The 21,567-nt window shown below is 40.4% G+C and overlaps 1 protein-coding gene across 1 annotated transcript in view; it reads left to right on the forward strand.

Moving 5' to 3' along the window:
- KDM5B (lysine demethylase 5B) overlaps positions 1-19,229 on the forward strand; it is a 41,389-nt gene extending 22,160 nt beyond the window's left edge. The window contains exons 17-28 of the mRNA XM_073666697.1: positions 52-173; positions 5,212-5,362; positions 6,437-6,551; positions 6,643-6,995; positions 7,613-7,751; positions 7,829-8,008; positions 9,123-9,284; positions 9,365-9,844; positions 9,958-10,069; positions 11,439-11,641; positions 15,008-15,274; positions 18,362-19,229. Of these exons, the coding sequence (XP_073522798.1) occupies positions 52-173; positions 5,212-5,362; positions 6,437-6,551; positions 6,643-6,995; positions 7,613-7,751; positions 7,829-8,008; positions 9,123-9,284; positions 9,365-9,844; positions 9,958-10,069; positions 11,439-11,641; positions 15,008-15,274; positions 18,362-18,499 (2,422 nt within the window). The 3' untranslated portion in view covers positions 18,500-19,229. The remainder of the gene's footprint in view (positions 1-51; positions 174-5,211; positions 5,363-6,436; positions 6,552-6,642; positions 6,996-7,612; positions 7,752-7,828; positions 8,009-9,122; positions 9,285-9,364; positions 9,845-9,957; positions 10,070-11,438; positions 11,642-15,007; positions 15,275-18,361) is intronic.
- Positions 19,230-21,567: the final 2,338 nt, after the last annotated feature.

Genomic DNA, 21,567 nt, shown 5'->3' on the forward strand with positions numbered 1-21,567 from the left:
ATAGTATTGTAGTGCTATGACTTTATAGCCTAGTTCTTGTTTCTGTAACAGATATCGTTACACCTTGGATGATTTGTATCCCATGATGAATGCTGTGAAATTTCGTGCAGAATCCTATGATAACTGGGCTTCTGAAGTTATTGATGCTCTGAAAACCTCAGGCAGTAAAAAAGGTTTGTTGCTTTAATCAACATGTCTTGTTTTATTTAATTTTTTTCCTCCTGATCAGGGCTATATCAGCCAAGCAGAATTGGCTAATTGCTCATTATTCGAAGAATTATCTGTGGAAACTTGTGCACATTTTTTTATTTACTGGGATTTACAGCTATCAAGATAACTTTTGTCAGTACATGTAGTATGCTCTAGCTAGTTTCCATGAGTATATATCTTTTAAACATTTTGTCTTTGCATCCCATTCTCTACATTCAAAGCAATACTGTAACCCCTCCACAACATATGACATAAACTTATGTCATATGTCGTGTCCCTGCATTTGATGTGAGCTCACACCGAGCCCCCACCTTTCCCCGTACATGATGGCTGATTTAATTAGCCATCATGTGCCTTTAACAGCTGTGGGTGGAGTGTAGCGGAGCTCCGCCGTGGCTGTTAACCTATTAAATCCCACTTTCTATCTCTGACAGTGGCATTTAACACGCACCGGCAGGGGGGGTGGTGTTCCATGCTCCCATCGGCACGACTGTGGTGTGCTCTTGGGGCACCGAAGGGTTGTCATGACAGCTGGGGGTCTCCTGAACACCCCTTGCCTGTGGCTGCCCGTCATAGAAGATTGTAATTTTCTCTGTACATAGCAATGCTGATGCACTGCAATGTATAGTACAAGCGATCATGCGATCACAGCTTCAAGTCCCTTAAGGTGACTATTAAATATAGTAAAAAAAAAAAATAAAAAAATTTAATATGAAAAAAATAAAAACCCCTTCAAATCAACTCCCTTTTGCACCATTAAAAATTATCAAGAAAATACATATATTTGGTATTGCGGAGTTTGTAAAAGTTCAATCTATCAAAATCGAAGAAGTTAATCCCATAAATAAACGGCGTAACGAAAAAAAAATATCAAAACACCAGAATTATGTTTTGAGGGTTTTTTGCTGCAGCAACATTGCAATAAAATGCAACATGAGCTAATCAAAACATTGTATCTACCCAAAAACGTCAGCTAAGGGCACAGATAATAAGCCCTCACAAAGCTCCATATCTCGAAAATTGAAAACGTAACCGGTCTTGGAAAATGGTGACACAAGCAAAATTATTGTTTGTTGCAAATTTCCGAATTTTTTTCACCACTTAAAACAACAACAACAAAAAAACCTCTATACGATTGGTATCTGTGTAATCGTACTGACCTGGAGAACCATTTGTCCAGGTTAGTTTTACCATATAGTGAACATGTTTTTTTTTTATTTACCAATTGTCACACTACCCTTGTAATTTTTTCCCATTTTCCAGTACATTATTTGGTGGAATGAATGGTGTCTTTCAAAACGACAACTTGTCCAGCTAAAAACAAGCCATCATAGGGCTATATTGATGGAAAAATAATAAAGTTATGGCTGTTAGAAGAAGGGGAGAGAGAACTTAAAAAAATAAATAAATAAAAAAAAATAACGGAAAATCTCGATGTTGTAAACAGGTTAGAGTTTACTTTTTTTTAAATAATTAGGTCCGGCATGGATGTTCATGCAACTTTGTAAATCACTTTTTGTGGATTTACCTTCATTATTGAAAAAAAAAAAGTAAAAAATACGTGCATGTGATTTCCAAACACCTGTTTTTCACAGTATTTTCCGACCTTCAGCTGCATTGACAGCAGAACGTACACATTTGGAGTACAGATGATGGCAGTGAAAGGGTCGGCATCGGCCTCTTCTGAGTCTTGTGCTCATCAGAACAAGCTCCTCCATCTGGCTTACCCCAGATTTAGTGAGATCTAGAAGCTGACCCTTTCTCTGCCTAATAAAGTGTTTTGCTATGATTCATAAGTTGCCATGGTGGAGGTGGAGGGGGAAAATATTTCCTAATTTATTTTACCACATTTGAAAAAAAAAAGTTAAATAACGCCATAGTCCTACTGATCTGGAAAATCTTGTTGCTAGTTAATTTTTACAACTCAGTACTCTTTGTAGAAATAATCCTCAAAAACTGCCAGAATCATGTTTGTTTTTTTTTTTTGTTTTTTTTTTCCTCCATCATTTCACCGGACTTGGGATTTTTTTTGTTTTCCAGCACATTTCCAAACTACAAATTGTCCTGCAAAAAACAAGCCTCATATGGCTTTTTTGATGGAAAAAGTTTAAAAGAATATGACTTTGAGAGGGTGAGGAAAAAATGAAAACTAATGTAGAGAAGGTGTTAATTCAACTTAATTTGTAGTGTAGTAGTGAGGAAGGGCAGGAGAGCTGCAAGTGCAATGTACCACCCCAAGCACTTGCTGCTCAGTGCATTAGATTTCAGCGCTGGATTGTTAAAAAATGTCAAAACTGATTTCTACTATCTAGATATGGATTTAATCAGCAGAAAGCACTTGTACAAACAGGTCATTAGTTTGAGGCATGCAGTTCTCACGACAGGTTCCCTTTAAAAATGCCTCATCCTTCTCTAGATATGGCTACCTTCTTTAAAAAATTTTTAACCTGACCATGGGAGCTTTTTATGTGACATCAGATACAGGAGGGATGGGAAGGACTGGGAGCGCACTGCACATAGGAATGAACCTGATAAAGTACAAGGAGAAGAAGCTGTATGATGGCAGAAGGATGCAAAATCACACAGTGTGCCACAGGAGGAAGGAAGAGGACTGTCAAATCTCTGCACACCGAGCAACAGAGACAGGAGTGAGAGTGACACAAAAGGGAAGCGGGATGGCTGGGATCTCACTGCCACACTGGACAGCAGAACGGGTAGTACTGAGTGCAGGGGGGAAGAAATGCTGAGAGAAGGGTGGAAAATCCGAGACACAGACACAAGGGGAAGGCTGGGATCTCACTGCCACACTGGACAGCAGAACGGGTAGTACTGAGTGCAGGGGGGAAGAAATGCTGAGAGAAGGGTGCAAAATCCGGGACACCGACACAAGGGGGTGGCTGGGATCTCACTGCCACACTGGACAGGAGACCGGGCAGTACTGAGTGCAGGGGGGAAGAAATGCTGAGAGAAGGGTGCAAAATCCGGGACACCGACACAAGGGGGTGGCTGGGATCTCACTGCCACACTGGACAGGAGACCGGGCAGTACTGAGTGCAGGGGGGAAGAAATGCTGAGAGAAGGGTGCAAAATCCAGGATACAGACACAAGGGGATGGCTGAGATCTCACTGCCACACTGGACAGCAGAACGGGTAGTACTGAGTGCAGGGGGGAAGAAATTCTGAGAGAAGGGTGCAAAATCAGAGACACAGACACAAGGGGATGGCTGCTCACAACTTTTAACACTTGAATAAGGGGACTACAAATGGTATTTAAAAAAAAATAAAAAAAAATTTGGACATATTTGTGCAATATGCAGAATTAATAGTACTTTTTGGAAAAAATGTATTCTTGTCAGAGAACCCTTTTACGTCTCGTATTGGATAGGTGGCACCTGAACTTCGATGGCTTTCATTTCTTCCCTCTAGACATAAACCTAATAGAATGAACAAAAAAGACTGTTAACCATATCTATAACACGTGATTAAAAATGAAGGGATCAATGTTCAATGTATTAATATGTATATTAGGAAACCGACTGCTAGCCTATAAAAGTTAGAGGAGCCCAGGCATTCAATCTTTTGGAGGTGACACTGTCCAGAGTGACAGTCCAGTTCACTTCACGGTGGGCTAATATTCTCCACAAATTATCCCCCCTGGCATTTACCAGAATCGATGCCCCTTCACCTTCAAGAGGCAGCTGTGTGACTTGTGAAATAGTTTCAAATGTTTAAGGATCTTTTTGATCCTGGGAGGCCTCAACACCAAGATCTTGTTCCCTCACAAGTCTGCACAATTTTCTTCTGGTCATCCCTACATAGATAAGGTTACATGGGACAGGTTGTGTAATGATTACGCCACTCATGTTGCATGAAATTGGATAATTTTGTATTCATGAGAGCCTGATTAATCCAAAAATAAAAAAGCCTCTTCAATAGTTCTGCATGCTACACAACCACCACATGCTTTACATCCCCACTTCCTAGTTAGTTGGGATGATTACCATTGTAATGACTGTGGGGCAATATGCCCCTCAGATTGTTCACCCTGCAATAGGTAATTGATACTGTGTTGGTAGATATTGCCTCAGTGTATTATCCAATTACAGAATGTTCCAGTATTTCTGTAGCATGTCCCAGACTTCACACCAACTGGAATTATAGGTGCAAATGCATCTACCGTGTTGGTTTCTTGTTTGGATTCAGTCCTTACATTTGAGCTAAGAACTCCAGACGTATCACTGATTGATGGACATTTCACTTCACCCCCTTCCCCTAAAGATTTGTTTTAGATCTAGAGCTTCATTTTCATATGACTCCATGGAACAGATCCTCTGTGTTTTGAGCTGTGAGAAATGGTGATCAAGGCTTCTGATGTGATGAAGTTACATAAGGGAACTGCAGCTTTTTCTCGTATAAGTTTTTTTTTTTTTAATTGGGCAATGTACACATTCCATTAATGGCCTATGCCTCTGCTTAATGTATAGACTGGGAAAAGTTCCTAATGTATGTGTGTTGTGACGGACGCATAACAATTAGTGATGATCGAGCGTGTATTATTAACCCTTTCGGCGAGCACGCTCGGGTGTATATGTGGCGTCACTATACAGAATGCAGACAATTTTTAAATGGGTCTGTTAGACCTGACAAGGCTGGTGGACTTATTGTTAAAATCCATGATAGAATGGCTATATCATCAAATGCTAAAGTTTCCCTGTTTGATATTAAAATTGCAGTCCAGTTCTAATTCGGGGATCATACAGCCATTATGACATGGATTTCGACACCGGCAACCTTTGATGCTACAATTAACATTTTTTTCCCATTTTACTCCCAACTTATTGTGGTATAAGCCTGGAGCCAGTCTTGGTAAATTTCCCCCTTGGTATTCATATCTTTCTTCATTTTTCTAACCCCATTACAATAATATATGTGACTCGACCCATGATTTTACTATGTACTTTGGCGTTTACCTTCCATTTAGCTTTTCTTGTTACTTTGTAGGCCTTTCATGTCTTCGAAAGCTTGTAGACGAATCTGAATCCAAGAAATTTCCTGACAATGACCTCCTGCGACATTTACAAGCTGTAGTACAGGATGCGGAAAAGTGTGGGGCACTGGCACAGCAGCTGCTAAATGGGAAACGTCAGACCAGGTAATTAAAAAAAAACAACAACAACAAAAAAAATATACTGCAGCCTAAATCGCTGTTTCTAGCTCTCCCCCATTGAAAAAAATATGTCCAATATATAAAAATAAATTCTATCAAATGGGGAATACAATTTTAAACATTTTTTAGTGGTTCTTTGTGGTTGTAAGCGAAAAATAGACATGGTTCCTATTTTTTTTTATTTTTATTTTTTTTACATTTTTCTAGATGGCAAAAAAATAAAATAAAAAAAATTTAAGCTTGATGTGTCGTGAAAAAAAAAAAGGCAAAAATTATTTGAATATCCGAACGATAAAAAAATTATAGAGCCATTAAAAGTTCAGAACGGAAGGTAAATGGCCAGGTCATGAACTGGTTAATATATCTCCGGGGAGCCGGCTGTCAATCAGCATGACGTCGGCAGTCGTGCCCCATTGACAGAGCAGACTGGAAGAAGAAGCTGCTCTGACGTGGAGCAGTAGGAGAGGTTGGTGACCGCTCTAAGCCGGTGTTTGGTAGAACAGGTAGGTAGTCGACTCTGTTAGCAACTGCCTGCCTGTTAGTTTTTAGGCCCACAGTAAATAAAAAATAAAAGGGTTGTCCAGGACCATTTTAACGCCTCAAAACTCCTGATAGTGCTATACCGGTGATGGCTAGAGCAGTTGAAACATACCAATTGGCATGCGGGTTTGTACGTTTTAATTTCCCTGCCACTGTGACCTCGGGTCCCCCTGAGATGATATTTCTTGTGTACATTGTCCTGTCTGTCTTCATTGAATGTTTCCCAAACCCACCCAATGGCAGATAATGCATCCACATGAGACAATTGTCACTTTAGCAGTTACTTAGGTGTGAGTGCAGGTGGCCCAGGACACTTTGCATGAAGAGACTATCTTGGGCTCCTGTGATTGCAATATGTGGGGTATAAAAACTTCCTTGGTCATACAACCTGGCGGATTCCTTGCATATATGTCTCATCTATATAATGCTGTCAGACATTTTGAGCGGGTTGGGGGTGGTCAGAACTGGTGAATGGTTCCCTCTAATAGACAGTATGTTTCTGTTTTCTTCTCACTGTAGATTTCGGTCGGGTGGTGGAAAGTCCCAGAATCTGCTTACTGTAGGAGAACTCAGGTCATTTGTAAAGCAGCTTCATTCATTGCCATGTAGCATTACCCAGACACCTCAACTCAAGGTAAAAAAAATTCCACTGCTGTAAAGTGTTATTTTTTTTTTAATTGTTTAAGTTTTTGTTGTTTAATTTTAATCTTATCTATGACTGTAAGGACTTACTGAGTCGAGTGGAAGAATTTCAGGCACGGAGCCAGAAGCTCTTAGCAGCAGAAATGCCACAAGCTAGTGAACTGCAGCAACTTCTTGATTCCAGTTTTCAGTTTGACTTGGAATTACCCTTGGGAAGTCTCCGAGAGCGATTGGAACAGGCTCGTTGGTTGGAGGAGCAGCAGCAAGCATGCCACGATCCTGGGACACTTACAATAGATGTCATGAGGCGACTTATAGATTTAGGTGTAGGACTCGCACCTCATACAACTGTGGAGAAAGCCATGGCTAAACTTCAGGAATTGCTGACAATGTCGGAACATTGGGATGACAAGTGCAAGAGTCTTCTTAAAGCCAGGTGTAGTATCAATCACCTTTTGTAGCAGTCATATTTTCTTTTTAAATGACTTGTTTGTGCATACACTAATCCGGATATGTAGCCTTTACGCCAGCATCATTCTCATTCTAAGCTGACTCCCCAAGATTTACATTTCATAAAACCACTCTTAATAAACCTGTCTTGCATGAAATCTTTGCTGGGGTACATTTCCGCTATAATTACCAAGATATTTTGGCATAAATGATAGTGGATCTGTTGGGCTCCGGTTGACCACATCCTCGTCTGTGAAGTCCATCCCTCTTCTTTTTAGGAAAGTGACTGAGCCGGCTTAGAAATGCAAAAAAATGCCAGATTATCGACATTTTAGTTTAATGCTTCTCCCATATGGCCATGGCTGTTTTTAATTGCTGCAGAATTAAGCTTATTTCCTATCTATATTGATATCTAAAGAATGCAAACTTGTTAATGCAGCCCACTATAATGTAGGCTATACCTTGGAATAATGCAATGTATTTAATTACTCAACTTTTTATGAATATTAATTCTGTATGTAAGCTCTAAACGATCAAAAGTGGAGATTCACTTTTAAAATGGAAAATTGTGCTCCTGTTTCCTTTCTACATTTTTTTGTATAGACCACGTCATGATCTTGACACTCTGACTGTAGCACTGCGGGAAGTGGAGAACGTCCCAGCATACCTTCCAAGTGTGGAGTCTCTGAAGGATGCTGTGCAAAGAGCACAGAAATGGTTACAGAAGATTGAGACATTGCAGGTTAGCATGGTTGTTAATCTCAAATGTACAGGTAGTAATAGGCCAGTAATAGTAATATTTTATTGTGATCTCTTTAGACTGGTTCCAGAGTTCCAGTACTTGACACTTTGGTTGAGCTCGTGAATCATGGGCGAGCAATTCCAGTCCACCTTGGTCCACTGCCGAGACTTGATGCCCTTGTTGGTGAAGTCCGTACCTGGACTGAATGCGCTACAAGCACGTTTTTGACATCCAACTCTCCCTACACTTTGCTAGAGGTAAAAACAGTCTCAGATTTCTGTGAAATCTATTTCAGCTTGTAGATAATTGCTGTGCATTTTTCTTCTTGCTTTTCTCACAGCGCAGACCTGTCTTGTTACGCGTTTCATCATTATCATACAAAATTTGGGTAATCATTGAGAAAAGGCCATACTTACAAGTACATAGTCAAAACACCTGTTCCCTGCAGGATGCAGTCAGGTCTAGTGGCATGTAATTGAGGTAGCACTTGTGCAATATACTGATGAACGTCCACTCACACACCTATCATCCATGAGAGACATAGATGCCTAGTATTATAAATGCAGCGTGAGATGCCAGGGAAAGGTGTCTTGTAGGCCATGCAATGCTCCTCTGAGAAGTTAAATATGAAAATTGACTTTTCAAAGAGAAAAAGGACATGAACTCTAGTGTCATCTATTAGAAGTAGCAATCCTAAAAGTCCATAGCGACTCTTTCAACAAGCCTTGCCACATGACTTGGGATAAAAGTCAAACCAGAATCTCAATTTGTAGACAAGTGTTTTGGGGTGTTGTCCTTCCTCAGTGCAAAGCATGAGATCTTATTTGGCTGTATGAGATACCTCTGACTGGTGTCTAAGGGATAATGTTTCTCGTTATGGAGTGTAAATGGCCAGGGTAAGGAGGCTTATAGGCCGTGCAATTCTCTTCTTTTACGGCCAAATTAGATCTCATACTTTGAGGAAGAGCAACACCCTGAAACCCTTGTTTGCAAATTGAAATTCTGGTTTGGCTTCTATCTAATGGGGCAAGGCTCGTTAGGATTGCTACTGCCTATAGGTGGCACTACCGTTCTAGTCCTCTTTCTCTCTGCATATGCCATATTTGCATATAGCCTTATAAATGCATGCAGATAAGGTACTAGTCACAAGGTGTTGCTCCATTCTGGGTAATAGCCTATTGCTCACACCCATACTATTATATCACGTGGGCTGTCCGGCACCTACTTAACTACACCACATAAGTGCCTTCTCCCACTAACACGAGTAGCCGCACAAGTCAAAAATGGCTAAACTGGAGCTTGCAATTCAGTCTTATGCCAAGGGCTATAAGTGGTCTAAACATTTGTTCTATTGTCTTCTATATCTTGCAGGTTCTGTGCCCTCGATGTGATGTTGGCTCTTCTAGCTTGAAAAGAAAAATGAGAAAGATAAAGGATATGCCAGCTTTAGCAGGAAAGAAGAAATATCCCAAGCCCGATGGCCTTCTGGAGTTGGAGAAGGCTTTGTCTGAGAGTAAAGATACAGCTACTGCTGTAAGTACTGATCCACTTCTCCCAGAATAAGTTATTCATATATACTTTCTACAAAGATGTGTAATTCTCTGCTTTAACAGATGGCTACTCTCGGTGAGTCCAGACTGCGTGAGATGGAGTCCTTACACAGTGTGCGGGTCTCTAATGAAAACAGAATGTTGTTAAGAGAAGAACAGAGTGACTGGAAAGTGTGTGTTTGTCAGGGTGCACCTATGGCTCCTATGATCCAGTGTGAGCTATGCCGTGCTTGCTTCCACACTGGCTGTATTACAACTCCAAGGCTTGGGTCCCTAGTCTGGCTGTGTCCACAGTGCCACCGCTCAAAGAAACCACCACTGGAAAAAATCCTCCCTCTTTTGGCATCTCTACAACGTCTTCGTGTTCGACTGCCAGAAGGCGATGCTTTGCGCTACCTTATAGAGAGGACAGTCAGTTGGCAGCATCGGGCACAGCATATGCTGTCTTCAGGAGACCTACAGCTTGCACAAGAGAGAGTCTGTTCAAGTCAGCTATACAATAGATGGCAAGCCACAGCTGGGCAACTTTCTGATACTTGCAATGTAAGTTAGCACTCACAAGACAGTTTCCCCTTATCGAGTTACAACTTATTTGTTAAATTACATTTTTATGTAGGTTACAGTTATAATAATCCAAAATGTCCTTTTTTCTGTAGGTATCACAGAGTGTTGGGGCTACTTCCTTCTCTTTGTCTCATGAATGGGACAACAGGACAGCCTATGTCCAGTCCCCATTTTCTCCTGGACGGAACTGTATACCCCTGAACAGTAGGTTTCATGTCCTTTACCATCAGCACCAGTAATGCATGATGACAGGAAAGGCTTATCTGTATGACATGGCACCAAATACCCAAAGACCAAGCAAGCTTTTGGTAGAATAGTGTTAACCTTTTCACTGCCCAGCATGTATTTATGACATGACTGTAAACAAGTATCATGGCTATAATATAAGGGCTAGAGCTTGACTTAATATCAAGATGAAAGCTTTAAATGTAATATTAAAGGACAATTCACCTTGAAGCAGAAAGAACTGAGACTGTGACTCAAGTGTTTAGTGCCATCAGGATCGTGGTTTCTCACTTCTGTTGACTGTGAAGATGTGCATGTAGAGATAGTTAGGTATTGTGCATTTAAATATCTGCTTGCATTAGACATTTAGCAAAATTGTTTTTGCATATTTCAAAAAAAATTTGTGCTTTAGAAGTTATGCAAAATTGCAAAAAGGCATGCATGTGGGTATTTTTCACCCAATGCATAAAAAAAAATATTTATCGTCTGACCAAGCATCCAACTGTTAATCATTTATCACCTTTTCTGTGGACAATCAGTATAAATGGGTCCTCAGCCCCTGGGCCTATTAATCACACACAGGTCAGATTCACAATTGTGTGTAAGGGTCTACGTACAGATCGCGATGCGGAGGCTGGCCGTGAGTTTCCTGCTCTGATCTTGACAGCCTCATATATACCTATGATACTGTTTAGTTGGGAGACCCACGACCAGTCCATGAATCACTGACAGATGTGTGAATGCAGCTTTACGTGTGCCAGGATTTTGGCTTAAAGGGAATCTCTGTTTTTGCTATGTAATCTGAAGACAGCAGCAGATGGGGGCTGAAATACATACTTGAAGTATGTGTCACTTTTGGTTCTGTGCGCTGTTTACTTACAGTGAAGGTTTTATCACCTGGGGATTATCACTGTCAGACTGGTTCTCCCTGAGTAGTGGTCCGACTCTGCCCCTTCACCATCAGTAGACAATGTACACAGAAAGCTTTGGTGTGTGGCTGTGAGCATGTATGACCAGTGCGCGTCATTCACGTAACCTCTGGAAATGCTGCCCTTTTAATGCGATGTGAGGCATCATGGGACTGATTGCATAGCATTGAGTAAGAAAACAGGGTGAAATTTAAAACTGCAAATGGTTTCTGATCAGAAGTGGACAAAAAGCTGAACTGCAAAGAGGCGAGTGCAATGTACATGTTAGAAGTGTCGAGCTTGGTCACGTAGAGAATAATACAAAATATCTGTAACCTTTGCAAATATAGGATTACAGTGCAAATGTGTACTCAAGTTTTAGACCTAACGAAAATCCTACCACTAACATTTTTCTTTACCTATTCTTATTTTTGTTCTAGGTTTAAGTTCTGAATTAGATGAGTTACTTATGGAAGCTCAGCTTCTGCAAGTGTCACTTCCTGAAGTACATGAACTTTATCAGGCTCTTGTTACCCAGCCAAACACACTGACTCCTGAGCGTAGCTTAAGCCCGACAGGCACTGGGAGAGAGAAGGCCCCCTGTAAGCAGCAGGGAGCAGAATGGAACACAACACGTTCTGAGGTATGAAGAGAATATCTTATAGGGAATCTGTCACCAGGCTTTTCTCTACTCTTCTCAGAGAGCAGCATAATACAGGGGCAGAGACCCTGATTCCAGCGATGTAACACTTTCTGGGATGCATGCTGTCATTTTGATAAAATCACGGTTTTATCTGCTGCAGATATATCAGTTCTCTGCATACTAAGCTCTCTAAATCCTCCCATACCACTGATTGACAGCTGTGTACACTGCATAGAGAGGAAGCTGCCAATCAGCGATTGGGTCATGACAGAGGACTACATGACAGAAGGTTTACTAGTCCTCTGGTGATCTCCTGCTGATAAAACAAAGCTATTTACAAAAACTACAGCAGCAGCCCAGTAAGTGATAAATCACTGGAATCCGGTTCTCTTTCTTCATTATGCTGCTCTCAGATTAGGTGGCAACAGCCTGGTGACAGATTCCTTTATCACACAGATTGGACAGTCACTCCACAGTCGCGTTGTAAAGACAGTAATAGCTTGAGGAGTACCTATCACTTCTGAAAAAAACACAAGTGACAGCAGATGACATTTGTTAGATTTTCCTCAAATGCATATCATTAGTAAATGCTAATAATATTATATGTAGTATTACAGGTTTTATTTAACGATGCCAGAGTGGGCAGAGAGTATGGTGAGAATCTCTTCTCTGGGAGGTACCAACTCTGTGAGGCAGAACTGATTCTTTACAGCATCTGAATGCTAGATAGATCTGGCAGAATATAATGGGAGACATTTTCTATAATCTATTTTTCTCAATTTGTCAAAAGTGAAGTACAAACATGGTGAATTCGTCAATGTATCCCAATAAACAGCAAATCGAAAAAATGCAAGCAAAATTTTTTTTGCCACCTTTCATCAGGTGCATGCATTTAAAGAATAGAATACTGTTGTCCATGTGTACTGTATAGCCAAGATAAAGGGTTAGGAAATGGCTGCTTGTAAAGTGCTAATTTACTAAAGAAGGACATAGCTGCGGAGTCTAACTACATCGTGAAGAGAAAACTAGCAAGATTTACTTCCCTATCTTCTTCATTTATCCTCTTGATGTTTAGACTGCTTTCACACAGCATTTTTGCCCACATTCTTTGGTCGCTTTGCGTCTCACATCCGAACCCCCCCCCCTTTCCTGACCAACAGAATTCGGGCATATATGCCGACGGTGTCATAGACTAATAGTACCAACATAGTCAATGTGTGCTCTGTCTTGCATCATTTTCGGGCGCATACACCTACTGGAGGTAGGCACTCAGATATAGAAGTTTACATACTCAGAAACAGGAAGTCTCTCCGAGCTGTCAAAATAGTTATAGTGGAGAGCCTCAATGTCATCTGACTCCAGCCTTCTCTTAAGGGGCAAGAGCTTAAAGGGGTTTTCCCACAAACAAAGTTTATTTTAATCAATGGATCTTGAAATAATAAAAATTTCTACTATTGGTTGTGTTTAAATAAAATGTTCCTGTGCTGAGATAATCTTATAAATGTGCCCCTGCTGTGTACTGTGTAATGGCTGTGTCTGACCGTGCAGGAACATGGTCTGATCATACCACATCTCCTGGACAGGGGGGGGAACAAATGATTTGCAGATTATTTTTTTTTTTTTAGGTAAAACATTGCTTTACCCCTTAATGACCGGAGCATTTTCCGTTTTTGCGTTTTCGTTTTTTGCTCCCTTTATTTCCAGAGCCAGAACTTTTTTATTTTTTGTTTAATATGACCATGTGAGGGCTTATTTTTTGCGGGATGAGTTGTATTTTTAAACGCCATCATTGGTTTTACCATATCGTGTACTGGAAAACGGGAAAAAAAAATTCCAAGTGCGGTGAAATTGCAAAAAAAAAATGCAATTCCACAGTTGTGTTGTTTTGTTTTGTTTTTTTTTACCACGTTCACTAAATGCTCAACGTGACCTGCCATTATAATTCTCCAGGTCATTACGAGTTCGTAGACACCAAACATGTACAGGTTCTTTTTTATTCAAGTGGTGAAAAAAATTCCAAAATTTGCTTAAAAAAACCCCCCATTTTCCGAGACCCGTAGCGTCTCCATTTTTCAGGATCTGGGGCCGGATGACGGCTTATTTTTTGCGTGCCGGGCATTTTGCAATGTTGCGGCGACCAAAACAACGTAATTCTGGCATTTTGGAATTTTTTTTTTCCCATTATTCCGTTTACCGATCGGATTAATTATTTTTTATTTTGAGAGATCAGGCGATTCTGAACTTTGCGATACCAAATATGTGTATGTGGGGTTTATGTTTTATTTTATTTTGAATGGGGCGAAAGGGGGGTGATTTAAACTTTTTTATATTTTTTTTAAAAACATTTTTTTTTTACCCTTTTTGCATGCTTATATAGTCTCCATTGGAGACTAGAAGCAGCAGCTGTCCGATCGCCTCTGCTACATAGAGGCGATGAGCAAATCGCCTCTGTAGTAGAAATGCTCACTTGTCATGAGCGCCGACCACTGGTTGGCGCTCATAGCAATCAAGACATAACAACCACAGGGGTCTGCTGCAGACCCCGGGTTGCCATGCCAACCCATCGGTGACCCGCAATCACCGATGGGCGGGGCCTAGGACGCGCTTCCCGGAAGTGCAAGTTAAATGCCGCTGTCGGAGATTGAAAGCGGCATTTAACTGGTTAACAGCCGCGGGTGGATTGCGATCCCACCCGCAGCTGTTGCGGGCACATGTCAGCTGTAAGAATCAGCTGATGTGCCCGGTTCAGCGTAGGCTCAGCACCGGAGCCCCCGTGGCAACGGCCTTTCCGACGTGGTGCTTAATATTACTGACCATGTTGGAAAGGGGTTAAAAACAGGCAGTGAAATGTTTTACCTCAAAATTAATCCTCTGTGATCCCGGGCTGTAATATCTGTATACTCCTTTGCTTTCTCCCCTGCCCAGGAGCTGTGGTATGATCAGACCATGTTCCTGTACAGTCAGACACAGCCATTACACAGTACACAGCAGGGGAACATTTATAAGATTATCTCAGCACAGGAACATTTTTCCAGTTGTTGAAATTATTATTATTCCGCGAGCTAATAATTCAAATGTAGTTGTTCATGGGACATCCCCTTTAAGTTACCAAAATAGGGAAATATTTCCTAATGTATATTAAAAATGCTTCCCAAGAGGTCCTCCTCTTTAAATCTTCACTAATACGTGATCTAGATAGAGTGCCCATTGACTCGAGAACCTGGACCCCTGTAAAATTGAGTAAGAGAGATAGATTTTTTTTTTTTGGGAGGGGGTTGGTGCTGTATAAAATGAAAAGTATTTAACTCAGTGATGTACAATTATTCACAATAGTACTGTGGTTACATTTAGTTATTTATTTTCAAGGTTGTATCCTGTTTAATGAAGAAGGAAAGGACTGAGTGTACAGACAAAAAGTTAAAAAGGCGTCATGAGGACAGTGATGGCAGATTGAAGAAGACGTCAGCTCCACGTAAAAAGAGAGTGCGATCCTTGCAGACCAAAGACCTGTGCTGCAGAGAGCAACATCTCGAAATCCCGGATAGTGATTCCGTGTGTTCTCTCACATCCGAATCTGAGGATGATAATGCCGTTTGTCCTGCAGACCAATGCATGGAGCCTGAAGGTGACGAGGTAAGGGCACTTGACATTTAGGATAAAACTAGTATGTCGAATGCATATGGTTTTCTTTACTATGTTTTTTTTCTTCTCTTGTTAAATGACTGCAAGTGGCAATAATAATAATAATAATAATAATAATAATAACAACAAATAATAACAAAAAATACACTTGTTTTAAGAGATTCCCATTCCGAAGCTTCCTGGATTCCCAAATTTCCGTTTCCTGGTCCTCCCAGGCAATGCAACAAATGGTCATTTAGCTAATCACGGAGAAGCATTCCTTGAATATGCCCAGGAATTGGTACTGGAGTGGCATGGGTTTGGTAGGGTTGATTTCTGCTTTGTATTAAGAGGAAAAAAAATAACTTTTCACATTTTTTTTTTTTTCTCATTCTATTCAACATTAATTATTTAACCTTGCAAATCACATCTAAGTGGCATCCAAACCTCTGCTTACTCTACTTGTCTGGCTTTTCTGTACTCTTTGTACTCTGTACCACTTCAGGATCTTTGTTTGCCACCAGTAAAATAAAAACTATCATTGCTTACAACTTTATGGCTCAAAACTTGGCCATCTAAGATGCAATAGATAGTGTTGAAATACGTAAACTATTGGAGCACTAGTAGGTAAATGCAGTAAACCAAAACATTAAAGGGCTTGTCCACTGCTGGTGACCATTGACTGAGCAATCATGCAAATTGCATACTTGCGGCGATGTGACGACCATTGGAACCGCCAAGCAGAGCGGAATCTCATCAGTGTCTACATTACATGGCAGTATGATTCGTCAGGTATAGACAACCCCTTTATAAAGCCTAAGATAATCACAAAAGTAACCATGAAGGAAAATGCAGCCCTACCTACTTTCATGTCACAATATCCTTAGAATACAATGTTAGAAAGTCACGCTCAGTCGTGCTTAGAATTAATGAGAAGGAAGGGAGAATTAATCCTGCTACGCGGAATAAAATCTTCAATCTTTATTTGATCATACAGTATTAAAATACTGAAAAACATCCAGGAAGTGTCTACAGGCAAAATACCAATTCATTTTTGTTACATATAGCACCCCTGATTCCCCTAAGTACGTCAAAAGTAGTGTACCTGCCTTTGTCACATGCCGAGCCTGCACCTTTCTCCGCATATTATGGCTAATTTGCTTAGCCATCATGTGCCTTTAACAGCCGTGGATGGAGCGGAGCTCTGTCAGTGGCTGTTAACCTGTCAATCTCTGACTGCGGAATTTAACATGTATCTGCAGTGAGTGCATCTTTCCATGCTCATGTGATCGCGGAGTGCCAATGGGTTGTCATGACAGACAGGGATCTACTGATGACCCCCGTGGCTATCGTTGTGATCGTCCTGTGAAAGGAAGCCCGTGGCCAGTGTTCATAGACTATTGTGATTTTAGCTATACATAGCAATGCTCATGCACTGCTATGTATAACAAGTGATCAGACAATCGCAGCTTCAAGTCCCCTAAGGGGGACTAACAAATCCAGTGAAAAAAAGCTTTTAAAATAAAAAAAAATGTAAATCATCCTCCTTTCACCGTAAAAAAAAATAAAAAAAAAATACACATGTGGTATTGCTGCGTTTGCAAAATATAAAATTAATTAATCCGACCGGTAAGCCATGTAACGGGAAGAAAATCAAGACCAAAATTGTTGTGTTTTTTTTATTTATTTTTTTTTTATATTGGTTGCCAAACTAGACGTGTGGTATATGCGTACACATACTGACCTGGAGAATCATATTGCCAGGTCAGTTTTACCATATAGTGAACATGATTAATAAACCCCCCTCCCACCCTCACCCAAAATTATACAATTGGACTTTTTTTTTTTTTTTTGCAATTTTAACATACTTTGAATTTTTTTTCCCGCTTTTCAGCGCATCACATGATAAAATGAAAGGTGTAATTCAAAAGAACAACTCGTACCGCAAAAAACAAACCCTCATAGGGTTATGTGGACGAGAAATAAAGTTATGACTCTTGGAAGAAGGGGAAGAAAAAACATAAACTGGGAGGCGGGAGAAGGAAAATCGCCTGGCTGTGAAGAGGTTAAAGGGGTTGTCTGGTCTTAAACTACAAATCTGAAGTCACTGTATGTGACTGCAGTCGTGTGAATCCTCACATCGCGCACACTATGAGGATTCTCCGGCATCGGGAACGACTGTCATGTGACCCCAGGTATGCTCTCTGCCACATTCTGACTAGACTGCTTCTGGCCATGCCCAGTACTCTTGCTTTCAGTGAGGCCGTGCCAATGTAGTCAGAATTGGCCGAGTGTATGCAAACTTACGGTCACATGAATCGTTCCTGACGCCAGAGAATCCTCAGTGTGTAGTGTGCGTGATGTGAGGATTCACAAGTCTGCACTCACATACAGTGACTGCAGACTTGTAGTTTAAGACCAGACAACCCCTTTAATCATGGTTACCTGGTCAAGCTAAAATATGAAAAATTGGGTTTTATTTGATTGAAAATTATCTTTAAATCCTGGAAACAGAAATATTTGTAAGTAAACCTTTTTTTGTTAACCATATGAAAGAAATGGATATTAAAGGGAAGCAGTCACCTGGTTCATACTCTCCAAACCATGAGCAGCATGAACCGGCGCCTGCCTGCACGATTGCAGCCACATACATTTTTCTCTGTAACACCGTCATTATGGGAGACTTGTCAATCACCTGGAGCGGCGCTGTCAGAAGCTGACCACACAAGACGCTGGACTACTCTCGTTTCTGGCTATAGTCCTGGGCTGGATCTTCTAACTTTCTCTAAGACGCTGGAGCATGTCAGACTGCAGCTCTGATTCATGCCGGTTTGGGCAGCATCAAGTGACCTGTTCACTTGATGGTGTCATAATTTGCTAGTGACAAAACTAGATGGGATCACTGCTGCTCTGTGTACTTTCCTAAAAGCTCTTAGTCCTTTTTTGTGTTAATTTGCACACAAACCCAGAGGGGAAAAACAGTATTAAATCTGAGGCCTATAGAGAGGTACAGACAAGTCTGAATACACCTGTATGGGTGGTCTATTACGGCTCTGTACAAGAGTTGTCTTTATAATTTTCCTTACTTTTCTGTTGCAGGTGGACTGGGTACAATGTGACGGAAGTTGTAATCGTTGGTTTCACCAGGTCTGTGTGGGTGTATGCGCAGAAACGGCCGAGAAGGAGGATTATGTCTGCTCTCACTGCATTGAAGCAAATATGGCTGCATTAAAATAAATGCAGTGTCCCCTCCCTCAGTGAATAAAGACTATAATCTCCTACCCAAGCTCTGGGAGGGATTCATGAACAATACTCCCAGGAGCTTCAGGATTCTTTTACTTTCCTTTAGACACATGCCAGGTTTCCTTTCCAGATCCAGCTCCCAATGGTGCTTCTCAGACCCTATACATCCATTGCTCCTTCCAGGGATCTCTGACTTCACTGAAAGATTAATTGTTTTGGAAGATGACTTTCCTGTTACAAGTTACAGATCAGCTGGTTCTCCAGCACAATTAGTTTTTGTTATAGGTTGTTTGGTTTCTGAAGAGCTTTTGTACCTCATAATGATGGATTGCCGGTCAGTGCAGACACAAGGGAGTCTAGATCAACTTTCACTTGGGGTGAGGTACCAAGATTTGAAGTTTCAGTTCCATTTAAGACCATTCAGTTTCTGTGTTTTTGTTTTTGTGTAGGAAAGTTTTCCTGAGCAATAACTTCGGTTTTGTTTCTTTTCTTTCTTAAATTCCAAAACTTAAATCAAATGCTGAACCTTTTGCTCTGAATTAAAAGCCCTTTCCAAATGAGGGTCTTGTACAGAAATGTGGGGTGAGTAGGTGCTTAAGGCAGCCAGAGTGTTAGACCTAGCAAACTGAGCTGTACGTCAGCTACCCTTAAATCCCTATTAATTATTATTTCCTGTTTGTTTTTGGCTTTTCTTGTAGCTTGTATTAAATTTGCAGTTTATATTGTGGAATAAAAATCCTTGGTTATAACAGACAAACCTCATTTTGCTGTACTTAAATGTCACATACCTGTATGTTTTATCATTGTCACTATTTTTATAAGAGGTCCGTTTTACTTGCGATATATTAGCACGTGAGTAAAGTTTATATGACAACTATAGAAAGTATTTGTATAGGATTTAAACAAGAAAGCTGTAAACATCTAGCTATGTAAAAGTCCTACTGTATTTTACTAACAATTGCTCTAATGCAAAACTCAATGCAAAAAAATGAAAATTCACTTTTTGGGAGATGCAGAGCCTAAAGCTTGAGCAGTCATTGCTGGCCCATGGAGCAGCACTGGCATGTGCCACTTTGCATCTATAGGGACTTCTGCAGTTGTCAACTGGAGTGGATGACGGTGGCCAGGTGACTCATACCAATGCTGCTCAGCCATCAAGGCCAGTTCAGACAGCAGTTGTGGCCTAGTAGAGGATGGTGTGAGGTTCTCAAAATGGGAGGGTTAAGGTAAGTGACACTACATAGGAAATGTAGAGCATTGTGTCTAGCCAAACAGTCATATTTGTCCAGTTTCACATTATTCACTTATAGTAATCACATGTATTTAAAATCTACGCCTTAACCACTTAACAACATAGACGCACAGGATATATAATATGCAGTCTCCCTGACTGATGCGGGCTCCCAATCCGAGCCCGAATCTCTGCTGGCAGATGATGACTGATTTAATCAACCATCATCTGCCTCTAAAAGCCGCCAGTGGAGCAGAGCTTCGCCCATGGCTGTTAACCTGCCAAATGCCGCTGTGAATCTGTGACATTGACAATGTGCCGGCAGGTGAGTGCTGATGGTTTGCCATGACAGCCAGGGTTATGTCACGACTTATCATGTGAAGGCCAGCCCTTGCCTGGTGTTCATAGGAGACCATAATATTTGCTGTATACATCCCGAAAATGTAAAACGTTACGGCTCTCGGAAAATGGCCACACAAGCAAACTATTTAACTTTTATACAACATTTTCTGAATTTTAATCACCACTTAAGTAAAGGAAAACCTATGTATGTGTTGTATCTCCAGAATCAGACTGACCTGGAGAATCATATTGCCAGATCATTTTCATTGTAAAATGAATGCTGTAGATAAAAAAAAAATTGCAGAATTGTGCTTTTTTTTTTTTTTGCTGTTTCGCGACACTTGAATTTTTTTCCCACTTTCCAGTACATCACATGATAAAATGGACTGTGTTTTTCAAAAGTAACAACTCCTCACATGGCTATTTCGATTGGAAAATAATTTGTGGAATAAGGGGAAGAAAAAACAAAACAAAAAAAACCCGCAAAAATAAAAAGTTGCTCGGTCCTGAAGTGGTTAAATCCACCCCCTTGCCCACAAGTATGTTTTATCATGAACCCTGCTTACTAGTGGAGAAATGGGTCACTGCTCTCTTAATAAAAAATATTTTATTACCTGGCTGATTTATCTAAGTGAAGTGAAGAAATGTCCAGATTCTAACTGAGGAATGAAGGTACATTCCTTGAAAGAATGCAATAATCCCAGCAGATGGCTATTGATGCAAATACGTGATGAAAAAAAGCTGTTTTTTTTACACCTGGGAACATGACCCTGAGAGTCAGTAACTACTTCTTTAAATAACCTTGCAAAATAACTTGGGATAATCACCCACATTCACTTCCAGTGAAAAAAACAAAATGTATTTTTCAAGGTTTTATTTTAATAGGTATTCTGTACTTAAAAATACTTTAACGACATACCAGCAATTGTGTTTAAAATCGCACCATGACTTTTTTTTTGTGGACTACATATGCTGTGTGATTACATATTTTATGCAGTTTTGGGGGTAAAAAGCAGAATAAGGAAAAAAAAAATAAAAATAGGTAAACTGTTTAATTAAATAAAAACGTTGCCAAAAAACCAACAAATGTAGATACATACCTGGGAAGACAGGATTAAGCTTTTCAAGCAGAAACTGCTTCAGGAAAGTTTCTGGTGGAGTTTATAATTTTTTGATGTGTTTCCTGAATCTGTGTTAAAGGGAATGTTAAGACAATTTTTTTGAGCGGATCTGTCCTGAAGAATGTCTGCAGAAAGTGTTCACAAAATGCTTGAAAGAAACTTCTCAATCATTTCTATTGAAAAGTACCATAGTTGTTCATACGTTCAAACTTTTGAGTGTTTTCGAACTGCTTCAAGGTGTTAAAAACATCAAGCGGTTAAAAGAAGTGAACGGGGCACTCTTCAGATGTTTTCCGTTATGAAGCTGCTCCATACTTTTATGTATAATATTTTTGGGGATCCACTTCAAACAAGAGAATTGTAAGGGC

This window comes from Phyllobates terribilis, unplaced genomic scaffold (genome assembly GCF_046119375.1).
Source record: "Phyllobates terribilis strain yellow unplaced genomic scaffold, ASM4611937v1 Scaffold_2__4_contigs__length_985480577, whole genome shotgun sequence".
Lineage (NCBI taxonomy): Eukaryota > Metazoa > Chordata > Amphibia > Anura > Dendrobatidae > Phyllobates > Phyllobates terribilis.